Source organism: Mesoplodon bidens, assembly GCF_964165515.1.
Source record: "Mesoplodon bidens genome assembly, chromosome: 5".
NCBI lineage: Eukaryota > Metazoa > Chordata > Mammalia > Artiodactyla > Ziphiidae > Mesoplodon > Mesoplodon bidens.
Window position 1 is genome coordinate 3718285 of NC_138161.1, and position 20677 is coordinate 3738961.

At 46.2% G+C, this 20677-nt stretch overlaps 1 protein-coding gene across 1 annotated transcript in view; it reads right to left on the reverse strand.

Moving 5' to 3' along the window:
- Positions 1 to 20677, reverse strand: part of PDE9A (phosphodiesterase 9A) — a gene marked incomplete at its 5' end in the record, with an annotated part of 90928 nt that overhangs the window by 44804 nt on the left and 25447 nt on the right. The window contains 3 exons of the mRNA XM_081234809.1: positions 12377 to 12420; positions 19045 to 19122; positions 20411 to 20481. Of these exons, the coding sequence (XP_081090935.1) occupies positions 12377 to 12420; positions 19045 to 19122; positions 20411 to 20481 (193 nt within the window). The remainder of the gene's footprint in view (positions 1 to 12376; positions 12421 to 19044; positions 19123 to 20410; positions 20482 to 20677) is intronic.

The window sequence follows — 20677 nt, forward strand, 5'->3', positions numbered from 1 at the left end:
CCCGGTCCGGGAGGATCCCACATGCCGCAGAGCGGCTGGGCCCGTGGGCCATGGCTGCTGGGCCTGCGCATCCAGAGTCTGTGCTCTGCAACGGGAGAGGCCTCAGTGGTGAGGGGCCCGTGTACCGCACAAAAAAAAAAAAAAGAGTCAATAGAAGAGGGACTTCCCTGGTGGTCCAGTGGTTGAGACTCTGCCTTCCAGTGCACTGGGTATGGGTTTGATCCCTGGTTGGGAAACTAAGATCCCACATGCCTCGTGGCCAAAAAACCAAAACATAAAACAGGAGCAATATTATAACAAATTCAATAAAGACTTTTTTAAAAAGAGCTAATTTCTTCCGTTAAAAAAAAAGAGTCAACAGAAGAAATAAAATAGAATACAAAAGTTTATCCAATGAACCCAAGAGAAGGCAGAAGAGGAGGAACCAGGAAACCAAACCCAAGATCAATAAAAAAAAAAATGGCAACATGGTAGATCTAACCTCAGGCATATCAAGAAATACATTACATGTAAATGAATATAGGAAGAAGTAACCCCAAAATTACATAAAATCTTTCAGAAAACAGAGAAGAAAGTAAATCCCCCAATATGTTTTATAAGGCCACCATAACCCCACAGTCAAAGCATGACAAAGACATTACAAGAAAAAAGTTATAAGTCAACATCCTACATGAGCATGGACACAAAACTCCTTAACATATTATTAAAAAATAAAATCTAGCAATATATAAAAAGGGACTACATCTTACATCAGGGTAGAGGTCCTGTATACCCTTTGTTAAATTTATTCCTAAGTATTTTCCTAGGAACACTTCCTGGGAATACAAGTGGGGTTATCCCAGAAATGCAAAGTTGTTTTAACATTCGAAAATCAGTCGGTATAATTCACTGTCTTAACAGAATAAAGGAGAAAAATCATATGTTATCCCAGTAGATGCAGAAAGAACATGTGGCAAAAATCTAACACCTATTTATGATGGAAAAAAACATTAGAAAACTAAGAATAAAAGGAAACTCCGTCAACCCATTTCAGTCGATGCACAAAGAACATCTGATAAAACTTAACACAGAATTTTGTCAAAGAAGATTTGACAAAAAAAAACCTCTTTGTAAACTGGGAGAAGAAGGCATCCTCAATCTGATAGAGGGCATCTACAAAAAAACCTGCAGCTCACGTCACACCCAATGGTGAAAGAGTGAATGCATTTCCCCTGAGGTTGGAATGAGGTAAGGATGTCTGCTCTCAGTCTTATTTAATTGTATTGCAGTTTCAGCCAATGCAACAAGACAAGTAAAAGAAATAAAATCCAAAAAGATTGGAATGTACAAAGTAAAACTGTCTTTATTTTTAGAAGATATAATTGTCTCTATGGGAAATCCTAAGATTCTATGAAACAACTACCAGAACTAACACATGAATTAATAAGCAAAGTCACAAGATACTATGTCAATACACGAATATCGGTTGTATTTTTATAAATGAGGAGCAAACAAATGGAAAATTACATGAAGATCCCATTTACAATAACACCAGAAGACAGAGAATGCTGAGGAACAGATTTAACAGGTTTAACAGATATGCAGGACCTCTATTCTGAAAGCTATAAGCGTTGCTGAGTGGAGGGATGTATCATGCTCATGGTTGGAAGACTCAATATTGTTTAGATTTTATTATTCACAAATTAATCTGTATATTGAATGCAATCCCAGCTTAAGTAGAGAAGCCTTTTTGAAAGAAATTAACAAGTTGATTCTTTATTCTAACATTTGTAGGGAAAAGAAAAGGACCCATAGAACCAAAACAACCGAAAAAGACGTACAAATGTGGAAGATTACCGGATTCCAAGCTCTAGCAATTAAGCCAGTGTGGTCTTGGTGTCAGGACAGACAAACAGATCCATGAAACAGAACATGGAGTCCAGAAAGGGACTCACACATAGAGAGTCAATTAATTTTCAATAAACATTCCAGAGTGGTTCAATGGAAAAAAGAAACTCTTTTTTAACAAGGAATACTGTGACAACTGGGTACATGTATGGAAAAAAAAAAAAAAAAAAGACCATCAACTCCTACCTCACACCGTACACAAGATTAATTTGAAATGGATCACAGATTGAAATATAACAGCTATAACCCTAAATTTCCTGAAAATGTATCTTCATGACCTTGCGGTAGAGAAAGGATTCTTAAAGAAGACACAGAAGGTACTACACATAAAAGAAAACTTGTTCAATTAATTTCATCAAGTTAAAAACTTCTGCTCATCAAATGACCTCTTTAAGAAAATGAAAAAGGTAAGTCACAAACTGGGAAAAGATGCTTGCTATATATACATCTCACAAATGAATTATATCCAGAATATATGGTTTCTTATAAACCAGTGATAAACACTAATACAACAGTCTAAAAACTGCACAAAAATACTTGGAACAGACACTTCACGAGGTAAGATATTCAAGTACCCAATAAGCACAGGAAACCATGCTCAACAATTATTAAGTCATCCGAGAAATGTAAAATTAAAACCATAGTGAAATATGATTCTACGCCTACTTGAGTGCCTAAAATTAAAAACATTGAGAAGGCCTAGTGTTGGGTTGGATGTGACAACGGGATCACTCATACATTACTGGTGGGAACAGAAATGGTACAGCCACCTGGGAAGACAGTTGGCATACGAACCAGCAACATCACTCCTAGATATTACCCAAGATAACTGACAAGTATGTCCATAATAAGACGTGCACAATGCTTACCGTAGCTTAACCCTAAACAGGAAATGTCCATCCACAGGAGAATTAATGACCAGTGGTGGAGTGCTCATGAAATAGAATACTACTCAGCGATACAAAGTAAATAAACGACATGCATGAACCTTAAAAACATGATCCTGAGCGAGAGAATGCAGAACCCAAAGAGCTCACTCTGTGTGATTCCATTCTCATGAAATTTAAGAACAGGAAAAAGCAATCTGCCTGCGGCAAAAGAAGCAGTGGTTTCTCATGGTGCGTGGGAACAGATTCGAAGACAAGCACAAGGGAATTTTTCTGGGGAGATGGAAACGTTCTTTGTCTTGACTGGTGTGGTGGCTACACGCGTGTGCTCTTTTATGGAAGTTCATCAGATGGTACCCTTTATGTCTGTGCATCTCACCGCACAGTTAGAGGGGACATGAATATGTGTGTGCCTGGTTTTTGCAGATGCCTAGCGGCGGAGAGCGTTTGCTTTGCTTCCTAGAGGTATGGTCAGTCCTCGGTATCTGCAGGGGATTGGTTCCAAGACCCCTGCCCCCAAGGACAGCAAAATCTGCTGATGATTTTGGTACCCTTAGTCGGCCCTCCGTATCTGTGGATGTGGGACCGCGGACACCAAGGGCCGACTGGACCAGATTCTGTAGTCATCACATGGTGATTCTGTGTCCCGTATTACCGTTTGCCACCCGCCTCCCTGACAGTGATGTGCTCAGTGTTCCTGCTGTCGCCTAGACCGCCCCACGGAGCAGGTGAACACGCAATTCCATAAAGCTAAAGAAAACAGAAGTGTGCTAAGCCCCTAAGAGACATCACAGGAGAATAGGAGCTTTCATTTTGTACACTGAACCCTTTTTGTTTTCAAAAGAATACAAGTAAAGATGACTAAGGCTACGATGACCAAGCTGTGGGCAATGAAACTGCACTAAAAATAAAAAATATTATTAAGAAGCATTATTATTTCTTCTAAGCACCATGCTTGTGCTCAAATGTCAAGCATTAACTCGACTGGCAAGTGAAAAAGGGAGCCAGCCCTCCACGTGCAGGTTCAGACCTTAGGAAGCAGTCCTGGCTCCATGAAAATTCAGCAATTCCAGAGAGACGCAGCTTCAGCCATGCAAACGTGTCCTCTAGGTCATTGTAAATGATAGCACCATTTAGCGAGCGCTCCCCAAGCGGCACGCCCCGTGCTAAGCATTTTGTATGAATTACTTCATTTATCCTCGTAAGAACCATGCGGGTGTGTATCCTAATTCCTACTTCGCAGGGTAACTGCAGTGTAGCATGGTCAGTCGCTTTCCTGAGACCACTTCACCCAACTGACACCTGAACGAAGGCAGCTGGACGGTCCCTGCTTCTTAGGTTTGGATCTTCCAAAGCCGACCTGGAGACAAGGAATCAGGGGCCAGCAGGGCACGTGGAGGTGGTCCCAGGAAAGCTGGGGGGTGTGGGGAGCGGAGGAAAAGCAGGGAAGTGTGAGCCGATGAGCAGGGGCATCTGGGCTGATCGTTCTGGGGTCCCTTTGGGCAACTGCATATTCGATGCATGAACGGTCCCCACCGCTCCACCCAGGGGCAAGGAAGCCAAACTGTTGCCCGCGGCTCCCTCTCTGGCAGGAGGACCGTTCTCGGGGCGTCAGCCCTCAGAGCTTCCCATGCAGAGGGAGTCCACAGGCAGGGGACTCAGAGGAGGAAGCCCTTAGTCTGCATGTGCTCTTTTCTTAGACCCTTCCTCCAAGGTGGCTGGGCTCTTGTTTTTTTAACTGAAATATTTTATCTAACCCAACTTATCTCAAAAATATCTCATTTCAACATGTATCATTCCTAGGAAAATTTGCCCACACCTGTCCAAAACTGCATCATTTACATTAGCCAAAAAGTGGAAACCCCCAAACTGTCCACGAGCTGATGAGTGGAAAACACCACGTGGCTCTTCCACACAACAGGACGAGCGTTGACCTTCGCTACAACACAGAGGAACCCCGCCTACATCAGGCCAAGCGAACGAAGCCAGGTACAAAGGGCCACGTACCCTGTTACACGACACGTCCATGACAGGCCTACCCACGGGGACGGAAGGCAGACAAGTGGTTGCCAGGGAACAGGGTGAGGGGATGGGAGTAGGTGCTGGCAGCTATGGGGCTTCTTTTGGGGGTATGGAAACCTTCTGGCATTAGAGAATGGTGATGGTTGCAAAACGAGGTGCATACATTACAAACGACTGAATTTGCGCACTTTAAAATGGTGGATTTTATGCTGTGTGAATTACATCCCAATAAGAAAACATGAAATATAAACATTATTCATGAGATATCTTACATTCCTTTTCTCCATGCTGAGTCTTCAAAATTCAGTGTGTATTTTGCGTTTACATCTGCAGCTGGACGGTGGCTGGCCTTCTTATACACGTGGTGGCTGGGTCAGGACTGGCCCGTCCTTCTCTTCTACGACAAGTCATGTTTTTCACAATACTCTTCTCTTCACTGTTTCCTAATATTTAAACAGCAAAACAGGAAGACTGGGGCATTTCTGCACTGCCTGGCCCCACCAGGACCGCTAGGAGCGTTTATTGACACGTGAGGCTCAGAGGATCAGCAGAGACGGTGGGGCCCCCAGCAAAGGCCAGGCCCACGGGCCCCGGCAGCTGCATGTAAGTCTGGACACAAGGTTTCTGAGTCCTCTCCTGAGGTTGTTTTTCCCGCCATCGTGAATGCGGCCTGGCGACTGCAGGGCCGGTGGGGCTCCTTACAGGCCCTGACTCAGGGCTGCATGGCCAGAACCGGTTACTGAGCGGGGGTGAAGGCCGAGAGGCTCCAGGAAGCCAGGCCAGGTGTTGATGGATGCGAGACGGAAGGCTATTTCCAGAGAGAGAAGCTCAAAGAGTTAAAGACTCCTACGAGCAATTCCCAAAGGGCAGAGAGTCACACAAAACCCTCTTTCTTCTTCCTCTAGCAAGGACCGTGCAAACATCTGATCACGCAGCCACGCCCCCCAGTCTTCCTCTCTGGAAGCTCATCGCTGTCCTGTCCACCTGCTCGGCTTGTTATTTTCCCCTTTGTTCTTTAAAGGGACCCTCTTCTGGATGGTGCCAAGTCGTCAGCGGCCAGCGCAGGGAATGCTGTCCCCCAGTGTGGCGTCTTAGGGCTCAGTCCTCGGTCCCTCCCTCACTGGGGAGCTCATCAGGCCCATGGCTGCAAACACCACCCACACTGACAGTCCAGTGTCACGTTATCACCTCCCCAGCTCAGGTGTGACGGCTCCCCCAGACCCATCTACCCAACATTGATGTCCAACAGGCAAACCACGCACCCCCAGCCCCGCTGCCGCCCTGAGCCCACGTCACCCTCAGCTCACATCCTCACGGGGCTGCTGTTCCATCCTTTCTGTGGCTCAGGCTGGACCCCCGAGTCTTCTCTGACTGCTCTTTCTTCTACATCCCACTTCCACTCAGTCAGGAAATAAGCCTGGTTCTTCCTTCAGAACACGCCAGGATCTGATCACTCCTCACCACCTCCCCTGCCCTTCCCACATGGGAACCATGGCACCAGCTCCTCATGGACCTTCAAGGTCCCACATGACCTGCCCCCAGCAACCTCAAACCTCATTTCCAAATGTCTGAGCTCCGAAGAGCTGGAGTCAGGAATGCTTGGTGGTCACCAGGACGTCAGTGGAGACCCCACAGGGATGGCGCCTCAGCTGCAGGATGGAACTCTCCCTGGAGTAGGGGTTCTCTAGAACCGTCCTACCAAAGCTAAAAGACAGGTCTCAAAGGCATCAAACTGATTTGTAAGTAGCTTAACTGTCTGCCAGGACAGAGCCTATGCTCTTTAATGGAAGAAAACAAAATCCAGATGATCCACAACATAACAAAGAGGCAAACATGAATATACAAAGACATGAAGAAAAAAATATAATTGTTGAAAGCAAAAATTGATAACAGTGTATCATGGGGTTTAAAACATATGTAGGAGTAAAATGTATGACATAAAGCACAAAGAATGAGGTAGGAGAAATGGAATCATGCTATTCTGAGAGTCTTGCATTACTGTGAAGTGGGGTAATGGAACTGAAAGGCAGACTGTGATGAGTTGATGGTACATATTGGAACATCAAGAGCAGCCACAAAGAGATAAGACAAAGAAGTACACTTCATAAATCAAGAGTGGAGGAAAAAAAATGGAATTAAAAAATGCTCCGTATCCAAAAGATGTAGAAAGAGTGGAAAAATATCAAAAAGAATAATGAGAAAAATAGAAAATGAGTAACAAGGAAGTAGATTTAAACCCAACCATATGACTAATTACATTTAATGTAAATGGCTTAAAAACTTAATTAAAAAGCTTAATTTGCCAGAATTGATAATGCCACCTATATAAAAATTCCACTTCAAATATAAAGACATTAAAAGTAAAAAGATGGAAAGGGGTATGGCATAGGAGCACTAAGTATAAGTAAGCTGGAGTGGTTATAATAACATGAGATAAAGAAGAGTTGAAAACAAGGAATAGTACCAAGGATAAAGGGCAAATTTTCATAAGAATAAAGGGGTTGATCCATCAAGAAGACACAACAATCCTAAATAAGTATGTGTCCAATAACAGAAATTGAAAAGCATGAAGCAAAACCTGAGAGAACTGAGAAATGGAACAACCCATCCACAACAGAGTTACATATTTTAATACTCATCCTTCAGTAATCAATAGAACGAGCAGACAAAAAATATGTAAAGATACAGAAAACTTGAACTACACTATTGACTAACTTGACCTAATTGACATTTATAGAATCTTTCATCCAGTAACGACAGTACACGTTCTTTTTTATGTGTGCATGGACCAGTCACCAAGATACACCATGTATCTCAATAAATCAAAAAAGACTTAAGTTACATAGTCACAATGGAATGAACAGAAATCAGTAACAGAAAGATAACTGGAAAATACCCAAATATTTGAAAATTAGATAATATACTTCTATATAACAAATGGATCAGAAAAGGAACCACAAGGTAAATTAGACAATATTTGAAGGTGAATAAAAATGAAAACACAACACATCAAAATTTATGAGATACAGCTAAAGTATGCTTCAAGGGAAATCTCTAGCTTTACATTATTATTAAAAAAAGAAAGATCTAAAATCAATGATCCAAGCTTCTGCCTTCAGAAGCTAGAAAAAGAAGAACACATTAGATCTGGATGAGTAGAAGGACAGGAATAATAAACATAAGAGAAGAAATCAATGAAACAGGAAGCAGACAAACAATAGAGAAAACCAAAGAAACTTATTTCTTTGGAAAAAGAAATCAATACAATTTATAAATCTCTAGTTAGACTGATCAACTTAAAAAGGGAGAAGATATAAATTATTAATATCTTGAAAGAAAGGGGGAATTTCACTACAATCCCCTAAAGAGGATAACAAAGACATATTTCAAACTACATCATACCAGTATATTCTTAGATAAAACTTAGGTGAAATGGACACAACTTCCTAAAATTAATACCCAAATAAATAGAAAACTTGAATGTACCTATTAAATTGAATTCATAATCTGAAACCTTCCCAAAAGAAACTCCAAACACAGATGGATTCATTGGTGAATTCTATTAGACATTTAAGGTAGAAATAATGCCAACTCTATACAAACTCTTCCACAAAATAGAGGAGGGTGGAACACTTCCCAACTCATTTTATGAGGCTAGATGTATATATTATAAGAAAAGAAAACTATGGACCAAAGTCCCTCATTAATATAGTTGCAAAAATCCTTCACAAAATATTTGTAAATTAAATCCAAAACAAAAAGAAAATATGCCATGGCCAAATGGAGTTTATACTAGGAATGCAAGCTTAGTTTAATGTTTTAAAATCAATCAGTAAAATTCACTACTAACTGGAGAGAGGAAAAAAACATGATGGTCTCAAAATAGCCAGAAAATGCATTTGACAAAATTCCAAATTCCAACACCAATTTATGGTTAAAAATCTCAACACATTAGGATGAGAAATTTTAAAAAAACAACAAATAAACCCTCAACTTGATAAAGGGTATTCACCAAAAAACCCTATAGCTAACATCAAAATTGATGTTGAAAAACTTCATACATTCCCTCTGAGATTGAGAACAAAGCAAGAATCTTCACTCACACCTTTAATTCTTCTATTGTACTAGATATCCTAGTTAGTATAATAAAGCAAGAAAAAGAATCTGATAAATGGCGTCAGATTTGAAAGGAAGAAGCAATTCTATCTTTGCATATGTAGAAAATCATAGGGAATATACAAAAAGATACTAGACTTAATAAGTGAGTTTAGCCAGGTCAGTACACAAAAGCCAACTGTATTTCTCTAAACTAAAATCTACTGGAAATTGAAATTTTAAAAAATCCATTGACAGTGGCATTAAAAATATGAAACACTTCATGATAAATTTATCAATATACATTCAAGAACTTTACACTGACAACTATAATACATTAGTGAGAGACACTAAAGGAAACCCAAATAAATTGAGAGAGACCATATTCACGAATCAGAACACTCAACATTACTAAGATAGTAGTTCTTTCCAAATCGTCAATATATTTAACATCGTTTCAATCAAAATCCCAGCAGACTTTTTTGGGTAGCAACTGACAGACTGATTCTAAAATTTATTTGAAAATAAAATGAACCTGGAGTAAACAAAACATTTTTGAAAGATAAGAATGAAACCCAAGGACTTGCACTCCCAGATTTCAAGACTTACTAGGAACCTAGGAAACCAAGACAGTGAGGCATCGGGTAAGGATGGACATGGATATTAATGGAGCTTGACAGTAAGACTCACACATTTATGGTCCACTGATTTTTGACAAAGGTGCCATGATAATTCAATGGGGGGAAGGATAGTTTTTTTCAACAAATGGTGCTGGAACAAATGGATATCTGAGAAAGTGAACCTCAATTCTTTTCTCCCTCCCTTGAAGGTGGGCTATACTTAGGGACTTGCTTCCAAAGAATCGAGCAAGGAAAGGGGAAAATAGTGACTTTACAGCGAAGAAGCCAGTGATTCATGTGGGTACTATGGCCTCCTTGTATTCTTTCCAAAAACCCACATCCCCAGGCTGATCATGAGAAAAGCATCAGACAAGCCCAGATTGAAGGGCATTCTACAGACTCTTAAAGACTGCCAAGGTCATGACAAACAAGGAACATCGGAGACACTGTCAGACCAGAGAAGACTGGAAGGCATAAAAACTACGTGTGGATTGAATCTTGGATCAGGAAAGGGACATCAGGAAAAAAACTAGTGAAGCCTGAATAAAGTCGAGGATCTAGTTAATAACAACAACAAAAAACAATAATAAAGTTTATTGTTAAGTCAAGGGCTTGATAAGTGCTTTTTATGTTAATAAAAAGTTATTGGGCTTCCCGGGTGGTGCAGGGGTTAAGAATCTGCCTGCCACTGTAGGGGACATGGGTTTGAGCCCTGGTCTGGGAAGATCCCACATGCCGCGGAGCAACTAAGCCCATGCGCCACAACTACTGAGCCCGTGCTCTAGAGCCCGTGAGCCACAACTACTGAGCCTGTGTGCCACAGCTACTGAAGCCCACGTGCCTAGAGCTCATGCTCCGCAACAAGAGAAGCCACCGCAATGAGAAGCCCACGCACCGCAGCGAAGAGTAGCCCCTGCTCACTGCAACTAGAGAAAGCCTGTGCGCATCAACAAAGACCCAACACAGCCAAAAATAAATAAATAAATTTATTAAAAAAAAGAAAGTTATTTTCATACGAAAAAAAGTTAGAACTCATATTTTATTCTAACATCTACTATCAAAAGAACTGAATTAAGAGTTTTCATGAAGAGCTACTCAGGCATAAAAATATTTAAAGCAACCAGTGCTCCTATGTAAACGTTGTCACTTTAAAGATGAGACCCTGAGACACAGAAACATCAGGGCCTCACTCACACACCATCCAGTGCAGTATGGGTGGCATCAAAATTCTATTCTGTAGACATCAATTTTGAAAAAATTAAAATTAAATTAATATTAAATTTTAAAAAGAAAAATAAACCTCAACTTTTGCCTCAGGCCATACACAAAAATTAACTCAAAACGGATCACTGACCTAAATGCAAAAGCTAAAACTATAAAACTTGTAGAAGAAAACAGAGGAGAAAACTTCACAACTATGGGATAAAATAAGATTTCTCTGGACACAAAAAGTACAAACCATAAAAGAACAATTGATAAATTGGGCCTAATCAAAATTTAATTCTCGTTATTGAAAGACACTCATAAGAAAATGAAGAAGCAAGTTGCAGGCCAGGAGAAAATATTTACAATATCTACCTGACAAAAGGTGTGTATCCCAAATATACCAGGAATGCTTTCGATTCAAGAGTAAGAAGGAAAACTACCCCCCCCCACACCACCACCACCAAATCAGAAAAGATTTGAACAAATACTTCATAAAAGAAGATTTAAGAATGGCCAGTAAATACGTTAAAGCTACTCACCATCATTAATCACTAGGGAAACACAAATTAAAACCAAATGCAGTACCACTCCACACCCAGTAGAATTGATTAACACAAAAAGGACTGACAATGTCAAGTGCCACTGAGACTGTGAAGCAACGGGAGCGCTCGTACCTTATGGGTGGGGATGCAAGATGTGCAGGGAAATTGCCTGGCAGTACTTTTTATAAAGTGAAACATACACTTAACCATGTGATCCACCAAGCCCATTCAATCCCATTGACTCCAAGGGAAATAAAAATATATGTCCCTATAAATGCTTGTATTTGGATGCTCACAGCTGCCTTATTCATAAAAGTCCCCAACCTGAAAAAACCCAGATGTCCTTCAACAGGTGAATGGATAAACAAACTGTGGTCCAGCCATACCTGGAACGTTACTCACCAATAAAAAGGAGAGAATCGCTGATACACACAACACATGAACGAGTCTCAAAAACATCAGGTCGAGTCAAAAAAAGAGTACACATGTTACGTAATTTCATGTTCTATGAAACTCTCAAAAAGACAAATCTAATCTATGGTGTCAAAGAGCGGTTGGTGGCTGACAGAGACCAGGAGCGGAGGGACAGGGGTTAAGCGGGAAGAGGCACAAGAGAACTTTTTCAGGTGATGTAAATGTTCCCAGTCTTGGTTTTGGTGGTAGTTAACAAGGATGTATAGAACGTTCAAAGCTTATCAAAATATACACTTAAATGGGAGCATTTTATTATGCATAAATCATACATGTGATCAAAGATCCAAAAGGAAATGGGATTTTAAGAAAACAACACACCTGACTGTATGAGGCATCCTGGGGGCTGGCCTTTTGCCTCACAGTCTGAATGGTCAGGACAGATACTGGGCCCAGGGAGACAAGAGTGGGGTGTCACCCAGTGTCTGCTAAGTCGTCAGGACCGGGTGGGAGGGGGTGGGGCTGGGCATCCTGGGGGTTTGTGGAGGGCAGAGCATGGCTGTCTCTGCAGCAGTACGCGGCTTTAGATTCTGTAACAGTACTGGGCTTCAGATTCAACGCCTAACTCATACATAGTCAATCACAGGCGCAGCCTGGAGCTTTTTTTTTTTTTCTTTGAATTTAAAAAATGATAGCAAGGCCTTACCAGAGAGCTGCTTGATGGCCACAGGTCTCACTTTGTAGGGAGTCCTGCAAGAGAGAAGGCAGTTAGTTCCACTGTAAGATGCTGTCAAAGATGTTCATGTACATCTGGTTCGAGAGAGAAGCACTTGGGCTGAATTAGAATTCAGTGAATTAGGTCTTTTTACAATGAATTTCTTTGGCAGGTCTGAGCTTTCTCATTCAGAAGAAATCTAAATACTTTAAATATAGCATTTAAACAATGGACCTCCTCTATAATGTTCATATTTGGTTAACAAAATAAACATGTTGAATGCAGCTGGGAAGGCACAGAATTGTCCTGGTCTGTCCTGACACCTGACTGATGCAGGAGGCTCTCCCTCTTTTGCTTTGAGCTCCTGGAGACTGCATCCCCCAAGTGCACAAGAGAGGATGATGTCAATAACTCAGTCGAAAATGTACTGGCACCTTGGTGATGTCACCACTGGTAATCATGAGACCCACAGTGGGTGGGGAGAGGATACTGGTGATAGGAAAGACAGAGTAAAGGTCACTGTCCCTGACATACAAGGACCTCTGGCAAAGGTGGCGGGGAGACAAGTCAATGGAAAATAGGCAAAGAATAGGAACAGGCCATCATTGATAACAGTTAATAAAAATAAAAAGAGGGACCTCAAGAAAGAGGCTATTTTTTTACCCAAATTTTAGAACCTGGTAACATGAATGCTACGAGGGCACAGGGACTCAGGGTCTCAGAGGTATTGCTAGTGGGAGTACGGATTGCCATCACCTAGGGGAAAGCAACCTAGCAGCGCTGATTCAAATGTAAAATCCTTTGTCTCAGCATGTGAACCTAGGAATGAAAGTATTAACTCTTCTGGTTATCTTACACAGGGATACCTTCATATGACACTCATTCATTCAACACATTTTACACTGAGTGCTCAGTGTGGTCGGGTTCTGGTGATATAAGAGTGAATCAGGGCTTCCCTGGTGGTTCAGTGGTTAAGAATCCTCCTGCCAATGCACGGGTTTGAGCCCCAGCCCGGGAAGATCCCACATGCTGTGGAGCAACTAAGCCCGAGCGCCACAACTACTGAGCCTGCGCTCTAGAGCCTGTGAGCCACAACTACTGAGCCCTCGTGCCACAACTACTGAAGCCTGTGCGCCTAGAGCCCATGCTCCGCAATAAGGGAAGCCACCGCAGTGAGAAGACTACGCGCTGCAATGAAGACCCAATGCACCCAGAAATAAATAAATAATTTTTTAAAAAAAAAGAGTGAATCAGACAAGAACACTCTGCCCTCACAGATCCCACGTTCCACGGTCAAGTACACGTGGAAAGGACATGAATGCTGCCGTCTGAATGGCTAAGAAATATCCGGGCCCCTCTCCGCCAGGGCCGGATGACACATTAGCTGAACTGTGGAGTGTCATTCAGTTGTCCAAAAGATGGGGATGAGTGATCAAGAACTGACGGGGAGGGAGGCCCACAGCATCTCGTTAGGGAGACACGGCCAGTTACAGGGTCACAGACGGAGATCAGCTCAGCGATGGGGAAAGAAAGTACAGAGACTCTGGAAGGAGTTACATCAAACACCAGGCTCTTAACAGTGGCTAACTGGGCATCCTACCTGAGGTTTAACAGTTATAGGGCACACGGAAGATTGTTTACATTTAAAATGCCAATAAAGTATAAAAATAACAACTGCGTGGCACAGACAAGCCCACAGTGATCTCGAGTCCCGCCTCCCCAGGAGGGTTTCCTCCTGGTGTAGCCCGTGAGGGGCAAGTCACCCCCACCCATCTCTCCCGCAGGAGCATGCACCTTGCTTGGGGAAAGGTCCCCGGAAGTTGGTTATTTGGGACTTGGGGAACATGCCCTACAGAGATTTCATCATAATGGTGTTTGGGTCCTGGGAGATCACAGAACCTCCTGCTCAGAATCCACGCGGTTTGAAGTGTGGCTCCACCTGTAGAGCAGGTGAGATGCCCGGCTGGGGCGGGGCTTGGCCAAGGCGGTACTAGCTGCCTCTGTCCTCACACTGGGGGCGAGCAGGGCGAGTCCACCCTCCCCGGGCCCTCCCAGCGGCCATCAGCCTCGCCAGCTTGCAGGTTTCCAGGAGCCACCGCTCAGGGAAGCGGGGGACCTCCCTGAAGCCCACCGCGTGTGTGGGGCTGACTTTGAAACAGGGGCGTATCCAGAGCACGTGTCAGTGCTGCCTGGCGGGGCCAGGGCTGCGGCGATGGGGTGAGGGGCGCGGAGAGCCAAGGCGAGGTGGGCGTCACCTCTCCTCTCTCCTCCTCCCTCAGCCCCATGAGCAGCATTGATGCTGGGGCAGTGGGTGGAGAGACGGGATCCCAGGCCCGAGGGGCGCAGAAAGGGGTCTTCCCTTCCCCTCTTTCTCTTCTCTCTCCCTCCCCTGCTCCCCACAGGCCTGCGCTGGCCGGAGGTGACAGTGACGGCACAGAGGAGGTGCCACAGAGGAGGTGCCGGAGGTGTGGATGGGGAGAGAGGGAGCCGCGCGTCCCGAAACGCCCCCGCTCCCCGTGTCAGAGGCGCTGACCACAGCGGGCGCCCCAGGGTCACTCTTGGCCTTTGGCTCCTTAATCCTCTTCACTCAGCAGCAGGAATGTTCTCAGAATCAGTTATGTTGCTTCCACGATTGAATAAACTCCTGCCTCAGCCTAAATTGAGTTGCAGCTTCATCATTTCTTCCTTAACAACAGAATTGAGATAAACCACTTTTCATTTGCCTTGAACCTGTATTTGTCTTTTTCCAAAATGCCTCTTTTCAAACACGTTTAGTGGGAGCTGCGCCGGAATCCAGGAAGCATTTCTCCCCAGCTGAGGGGATGGTCACACACACCATCCTTGTAAGTGCTCAGCCATTTCATCTGGTGGACAGCTTCACGTATCACAACTTGGCTAAAACTGGAAATAAAGGAGCGTTTGTATCACGTGTGTGCCGTGCCGTCCTGGCTCTCCCCTCTCTCCACACGCCCCATTTTTCCCCATACTGCTTAAGGGTCTGTGTCTCTCCTTCAACAAGGATCTTGAAGCAGCAGAGGCGGAAACGGAAGGGTGGTCAAGAAGCAACACGCTGGTCAGCGGGACACCATGGGATCCACAATGTCCCCTTGTCCAGAAAGGAGCACTAGGACCAGACGCTCAGTACCGCCGAGCGTGACATGAACGAAGCTGGGATGTGTCTACTTGTGTTTGTTAGTCTTTAGGAATGAGGGTGATTAGCAATCAATCACCTTTCTTATCAGTTCCAAAAGAGAGAGGAAGCTACTCAGCCCATTGCTAGGTTAGAGCCTCTCTGACTTAGGTAAATATGTACCAGGTTATTTAAAATGCTGGTCTGAACATTCTCTGATCGTTAAGGGAAGAAGCATTTTGAAGGAAGAGTCAGAAGGTCATGAGATTTGGTTTGAAATGAGCCGAAAAGTTTAGTGTAAGAGATGGGAAAACTGGGACCCCGACTTCTTTCTCTCTCTCTCTCTTTTTTTTTTTTTTTGCTGTACGCGGGCCTCTCACTGTTGTGGCCTCTCCTGTTGCGGAGCACAGGCTCCGGACGCGCAGGCTCAGTGGCCATGGCTCACGGGCCCAGCCGTTCCACAGCATGTGGGATCCTCCCGGACCGGGGCATGAACCCATGTCCCCTGCATCGGCAGGTGGGCTCTCAACCACTGCGCCACCAGGGAAGCCCAGGACCCCGACTTCTGATCAGTAACCAGGTGGTCACAGTCAAGAGCCCTTGTAATTTGGAGAAGAGGCTGTGAAAAGCGGCCCCTGCGAGTGTGAACTGGGCAGAAAGCAGGCAAGGTGGACGAGCTGGCACCTGCAGGAGCCTCTCCCGGGAGGTGGTTCCTGAATCCGAGGCTGGGGGCAGGGTACAGGTGTTGACAAGGCTGGACTGAAGGGCTGCAGGGTCTTCAGTGGTGGAGGAAGCTGGAGGGACATGACCTGACTTGACCATCTTCCGGGAGGAAACAAAATTCATCCAGCACTTTCCGAGAAGGGGAAACCCTGTGTCTGGTAGAGGTGACCTTCTGGTCACTGGCAGGCTGAGCACCCACCTGGGGGTCAAGAGTAGTTTCTTAGGTTTTGTCCACTTTACACCAGTGATTCTCACCCTTGCTACATGTTGGAATCACTCGGTGAGCTTTAAAAAAAATCCCTCAAAAATCCACATTTCCTGGGTCCTAGTGGGGCTCTGGTCACCAGAGCCTTTTTGATGATCCCTGGTGGTTTGAACCTGCAGGCAGGGCTGACGGTCACTGGTTTGGCTGGACTAGGTTATACCACGCATGTTTAGAGGGGGCGGGACCCCCGACGGCAGCTGGAACCGTGGGACCGGAGAATTAGAAGCAAACGGAACAGATCGGAGGCCGCGCTGGGGCTCGTGTGTGACCCGGGAGGGGGAGGTGAGCGGGCGGGAAGGGAACCTTGGGGAACGCCGCCTTTCAGGGGCAGAGTGGGAAGCAGACCCAGACGGGGGGAAGGTGATGGAGGCAGCTGGTAAAAGGAGAAATCCATGATCTCAAATGTGGGGAGCAGACAGAGACAGGGGAGGGGATGCCCAGTGCTGAGAACAGTGATTAAGGAGGTCCCGGCCCACAGCATCGCCACCTGGGAACCTGCAGAAGTGCCAGTTCTGGGGCCCCGAGGGGGTGGGGAGAGGGAGGGAGGGGGCTCTGCTTCAGCCAGCCCCGCGGGGTGTGCGTGAGGCTGGTGGCCTGGGGGACCCCGGGCAGCTCTGCGACGAGAAAGCCATGGGGACCACATCCACCGGTTCTCAGCCTTGCCACCACTGACGTTTGGGCAGGTGAGTCTGGGGTGGAACCAGTCCTGGGCACTGCGGGACATAGAGCAGCAGCCCTGGTCTCTGCCCGCTGGATGCCAGAGACCCCATCCCCTGGCGTGGCAGCCAAAATGCTCCAGACTTCGCCAAGTGTCTCCTGGGGAACCAAACTGCCCCCCGTTGAGAAGGGCTGGCACAGAATAAAGAGCCAAAGGAGATACGATGAGGAGACAGAACAGAAGCGACAAACTACAAACTGCTTGAAATTAATTCGGGAAAAACGCAGCTTTGCCCCATCAGACACCGGCTTGCGCGGACAGGGCGCTTCCCCCTGACGACATCGTGGTATCTTGTGGACGTCAGGGGTGACAGGTCACTCGTGACTTCCCTTATGAATACACATCTGGGTCAGGCTGGAGCTTATGCCACAATTTATGACAATCTTCCTGGAGCCTCTGGGGATTCAATTAGCATCGCTCCTTCCGGGGAGCCCGGAACCGATAATCAGAGTGTAATCAGAGCCAGAATGTGTGGGGCCAGAAGCTCCTGATGACGAAATTAAAAATTCAGGGGAAAAAAAAATTCAGGAGATTGATGGATGCTGTGGAGGGGGAGGGGAGACCGGGCGGAAGCACCCAGATGCTTGGGGAAGGACAGTGCTGGCCGCTTGCCACGCAGCTCGGAGGACACTGGAGGCTGTTCAAATGTTCTAGGACTTTGTACCTCCCAAGGGTTTGTTACTTGCCGGGCTTTCTGCACCAAAGCCTGGCAGTCTTTGCGGGGTCTTGAGCCCTTGCCTGGGCCAGGCATCCTGCACCCAGGCCGGCATGGATGGCTGACAGGTGGCTTCGGGGGACAGAGGAAGAAGAGCTGGTGCCCATCCCTGGGCGCTCAGGTGTGCACACACCTTTGGTCGGGGGAACCTTCTGGGCACCTACAGCGGAGGTCCCAGGGACCCCATCATGGGAGCCCAAATATTCCCATGCTGCCATCAGGGGGCCAGGGCCCTCCAGTGGCCGGGAACTTCGAGGGTCTGCCTGGGCATGCTCTCGCCTGTGGCTAGAGCAGCTGGCCTGGTTCAGTCGGGGGGGCACACCCTGATGGCCGGATTGACACGTGTCCCTCGCAGGGGGATGCAGCGAGGGGCAGGGGTAACAGGGGTCCCGAGGGGCACCCCACTCCCAATCATGCTCCTGCTTCTGGCCTCGCAGGGCACGTGGGCTGGATTCTGCCTGGCCCTGCTGCAAATACAAAGTGTGGACCACCCGGGACCTCGCCAGCCACTGGGCAGAGGGGTGGGCGTGAAGGGGAGAGGCTCTGCTTTGAGCCCCTGTCCTCCCTCCGGCCACATGCACCCGGGCTGTTTTACAGATGTTCACAGGTGCGTTTACTGCCCAAGCCTTTTCCTCTCTAGGTCTCTCCTGGTTTCGGTCCTCTGGCCCCCAGGCTTTCCACTCCCAAATGTCCGCCGTCTTAGGCAGAGTAGCCGGTGGACAGTGCTTGACAACTCCAGGACTTGCCCCAGGGGGTCAACGCCCAGCGCTGCCCAGGGAACCTGGTCGGGGAATCTCCTGCCCGGATGGACTGGGGGCAGCTCTGCTACTACCACTCAGTGCCTCGGTTTCCCCATCTGTAAATGCCCCCCTCAGAGGGCTCCGGTGGAGCCTCGGAAAGGTCACACTTAGAGCTGCTACTTTCTTGCAAAGTGACAAGTTCTGCAAAGGAACCAGCGGCCTCCTTCCCAGACCCTCCCATCTTTGGTGTAAATTCAGATTTTCCTGCAGCAGTAATTTAAAAAACAACCATGGAGACCCTGCCGTGCATGCAGAGAGCTGTCAGACACACCACGAGAAGGAGCTGACGTAGCCCACCAGCCGCTTACCGTTCCGAATTGGTAGGCATGGTGGGGTCGATGGAGACCATGGCGTCGTCCGTGGTCAGGAGGGAGATGGTCGTGTTCCTGGAAGACAGCAGAAGCCAGTGTCTTCACCCCGCTGTTGTCCCCTGGGTGCACACTTGAATCTGGGCCTCCCATGAGGTAGGAGCCCGGGTAGCAGGGCTGTCCTGCCCAAGGGGCCATGAGGAGTTGGCCTCAGGACACTGGCCCTTCAGCTTGTAAACCAAGTTACGGGCTGTGTGTGTACTTCTAAATCCTCAGTAGATGTGTAAGTAATTTGAAATGGGAATTGGAGAAAGTGTCATTGGTTGAGTTGGAAGATTAAATTGTGATAAAGTAGAAATGAACATTTGTATCAGCCAGGGATGAATTCAGGGTTTGCCTTTCTACTTCATTTCCTGTGGGAGTCTATCTAAATGGGCAAAGAGCTCTCCTACCAGACAGTTTTAAGTGGATACATTGAATCTTCCTCCAACTTCTCATCTGTGGGGTCTTTCACGCGAGGTGTTGCCTTAACCACGTGACTTAACTCTCTGGTCTTCAGTCGTGTATCAAAATCTGTGCAATGGGGGTGACACCTGAAACCCAGGTTGTTCTGAAGAATAACATTTATTTATTTCTTAGCACGTTGCTTAATAAAAGATGCCCCAAACTGTGGGCTATTCCTTGCTGCTACAAACCGCTACTTGCTGTAACTTCAGGTGTGTAATCTCATCCCTGACTCTCCTTTTACTCACCTGACTCTGAAAGGCTCCTACTGTCCTTGTCTCTCACCCTTCTTGACCTGGGTCATAACTTTAGTTAACTGCAGGCCAGAGCTGCTCCTCATCACTCTCTATAGTTGGGAAGTTAGGACAGAAAATCCACTTGCTGGAACAAAATGTTGATTTGGGGAAAATAATTCTTCTGGAATTCTTATGGTTCTATAAGGTAGATTTCCAGTCTTTTCAACCTATTTCTGACATCAGTCTTTCCCTAAACCTTGATCTGTGATGAGCCCCTCTCTCCCCCTTGCTGGATCATTTGGGGCTGGGGGACCAAAGTCTAAACACTACCACTGTCCTTTACCCTTTCTCCCAAAGCAAAGGAATAAGTGAAAGAAACTCTTAAGACAGTAGTTTCTGCCTAATTCCGCCCAAAGGTTCCTTCTGTGTAGCACAGCGGTGGCTGAAAAAACCTCCAGGGACTCATCCACTGACTCGAAAGGTCCCGAGTGCAAGGTACAAGGTGAGCCCATGGGCCCTACCACACCTCTTGTCCCCTAGACTCGGCCACTTGCCCTCCCAGGTACCTGTCCCTCCAGGTGAATTTAAAGGCGTCCCTCTGGCGGGGGCAATTCCGGGTCACTCACCGAGGCAGGCCGGTGGCGATGCAGAACAGGTCCATAATGTCGCTGGAGTTGCAATACTTGCTGAAGACCACCTGCAAAACAGAAGCAGAAGGCCGTGAGGGACAGGCGGGAGCAGGGCAGCTGGTTTCCATGGTGACGTCAGATGCCAGAGCTTTCTCTCCGGTCCCGACCTGCAGGTTAATTTTACAAAGAAAAAACGAAATAACCGTGGGCACTGGAATGTTACACGCACGTCTCTTCACTGAGTCGATTTATACAGGTTGAGAA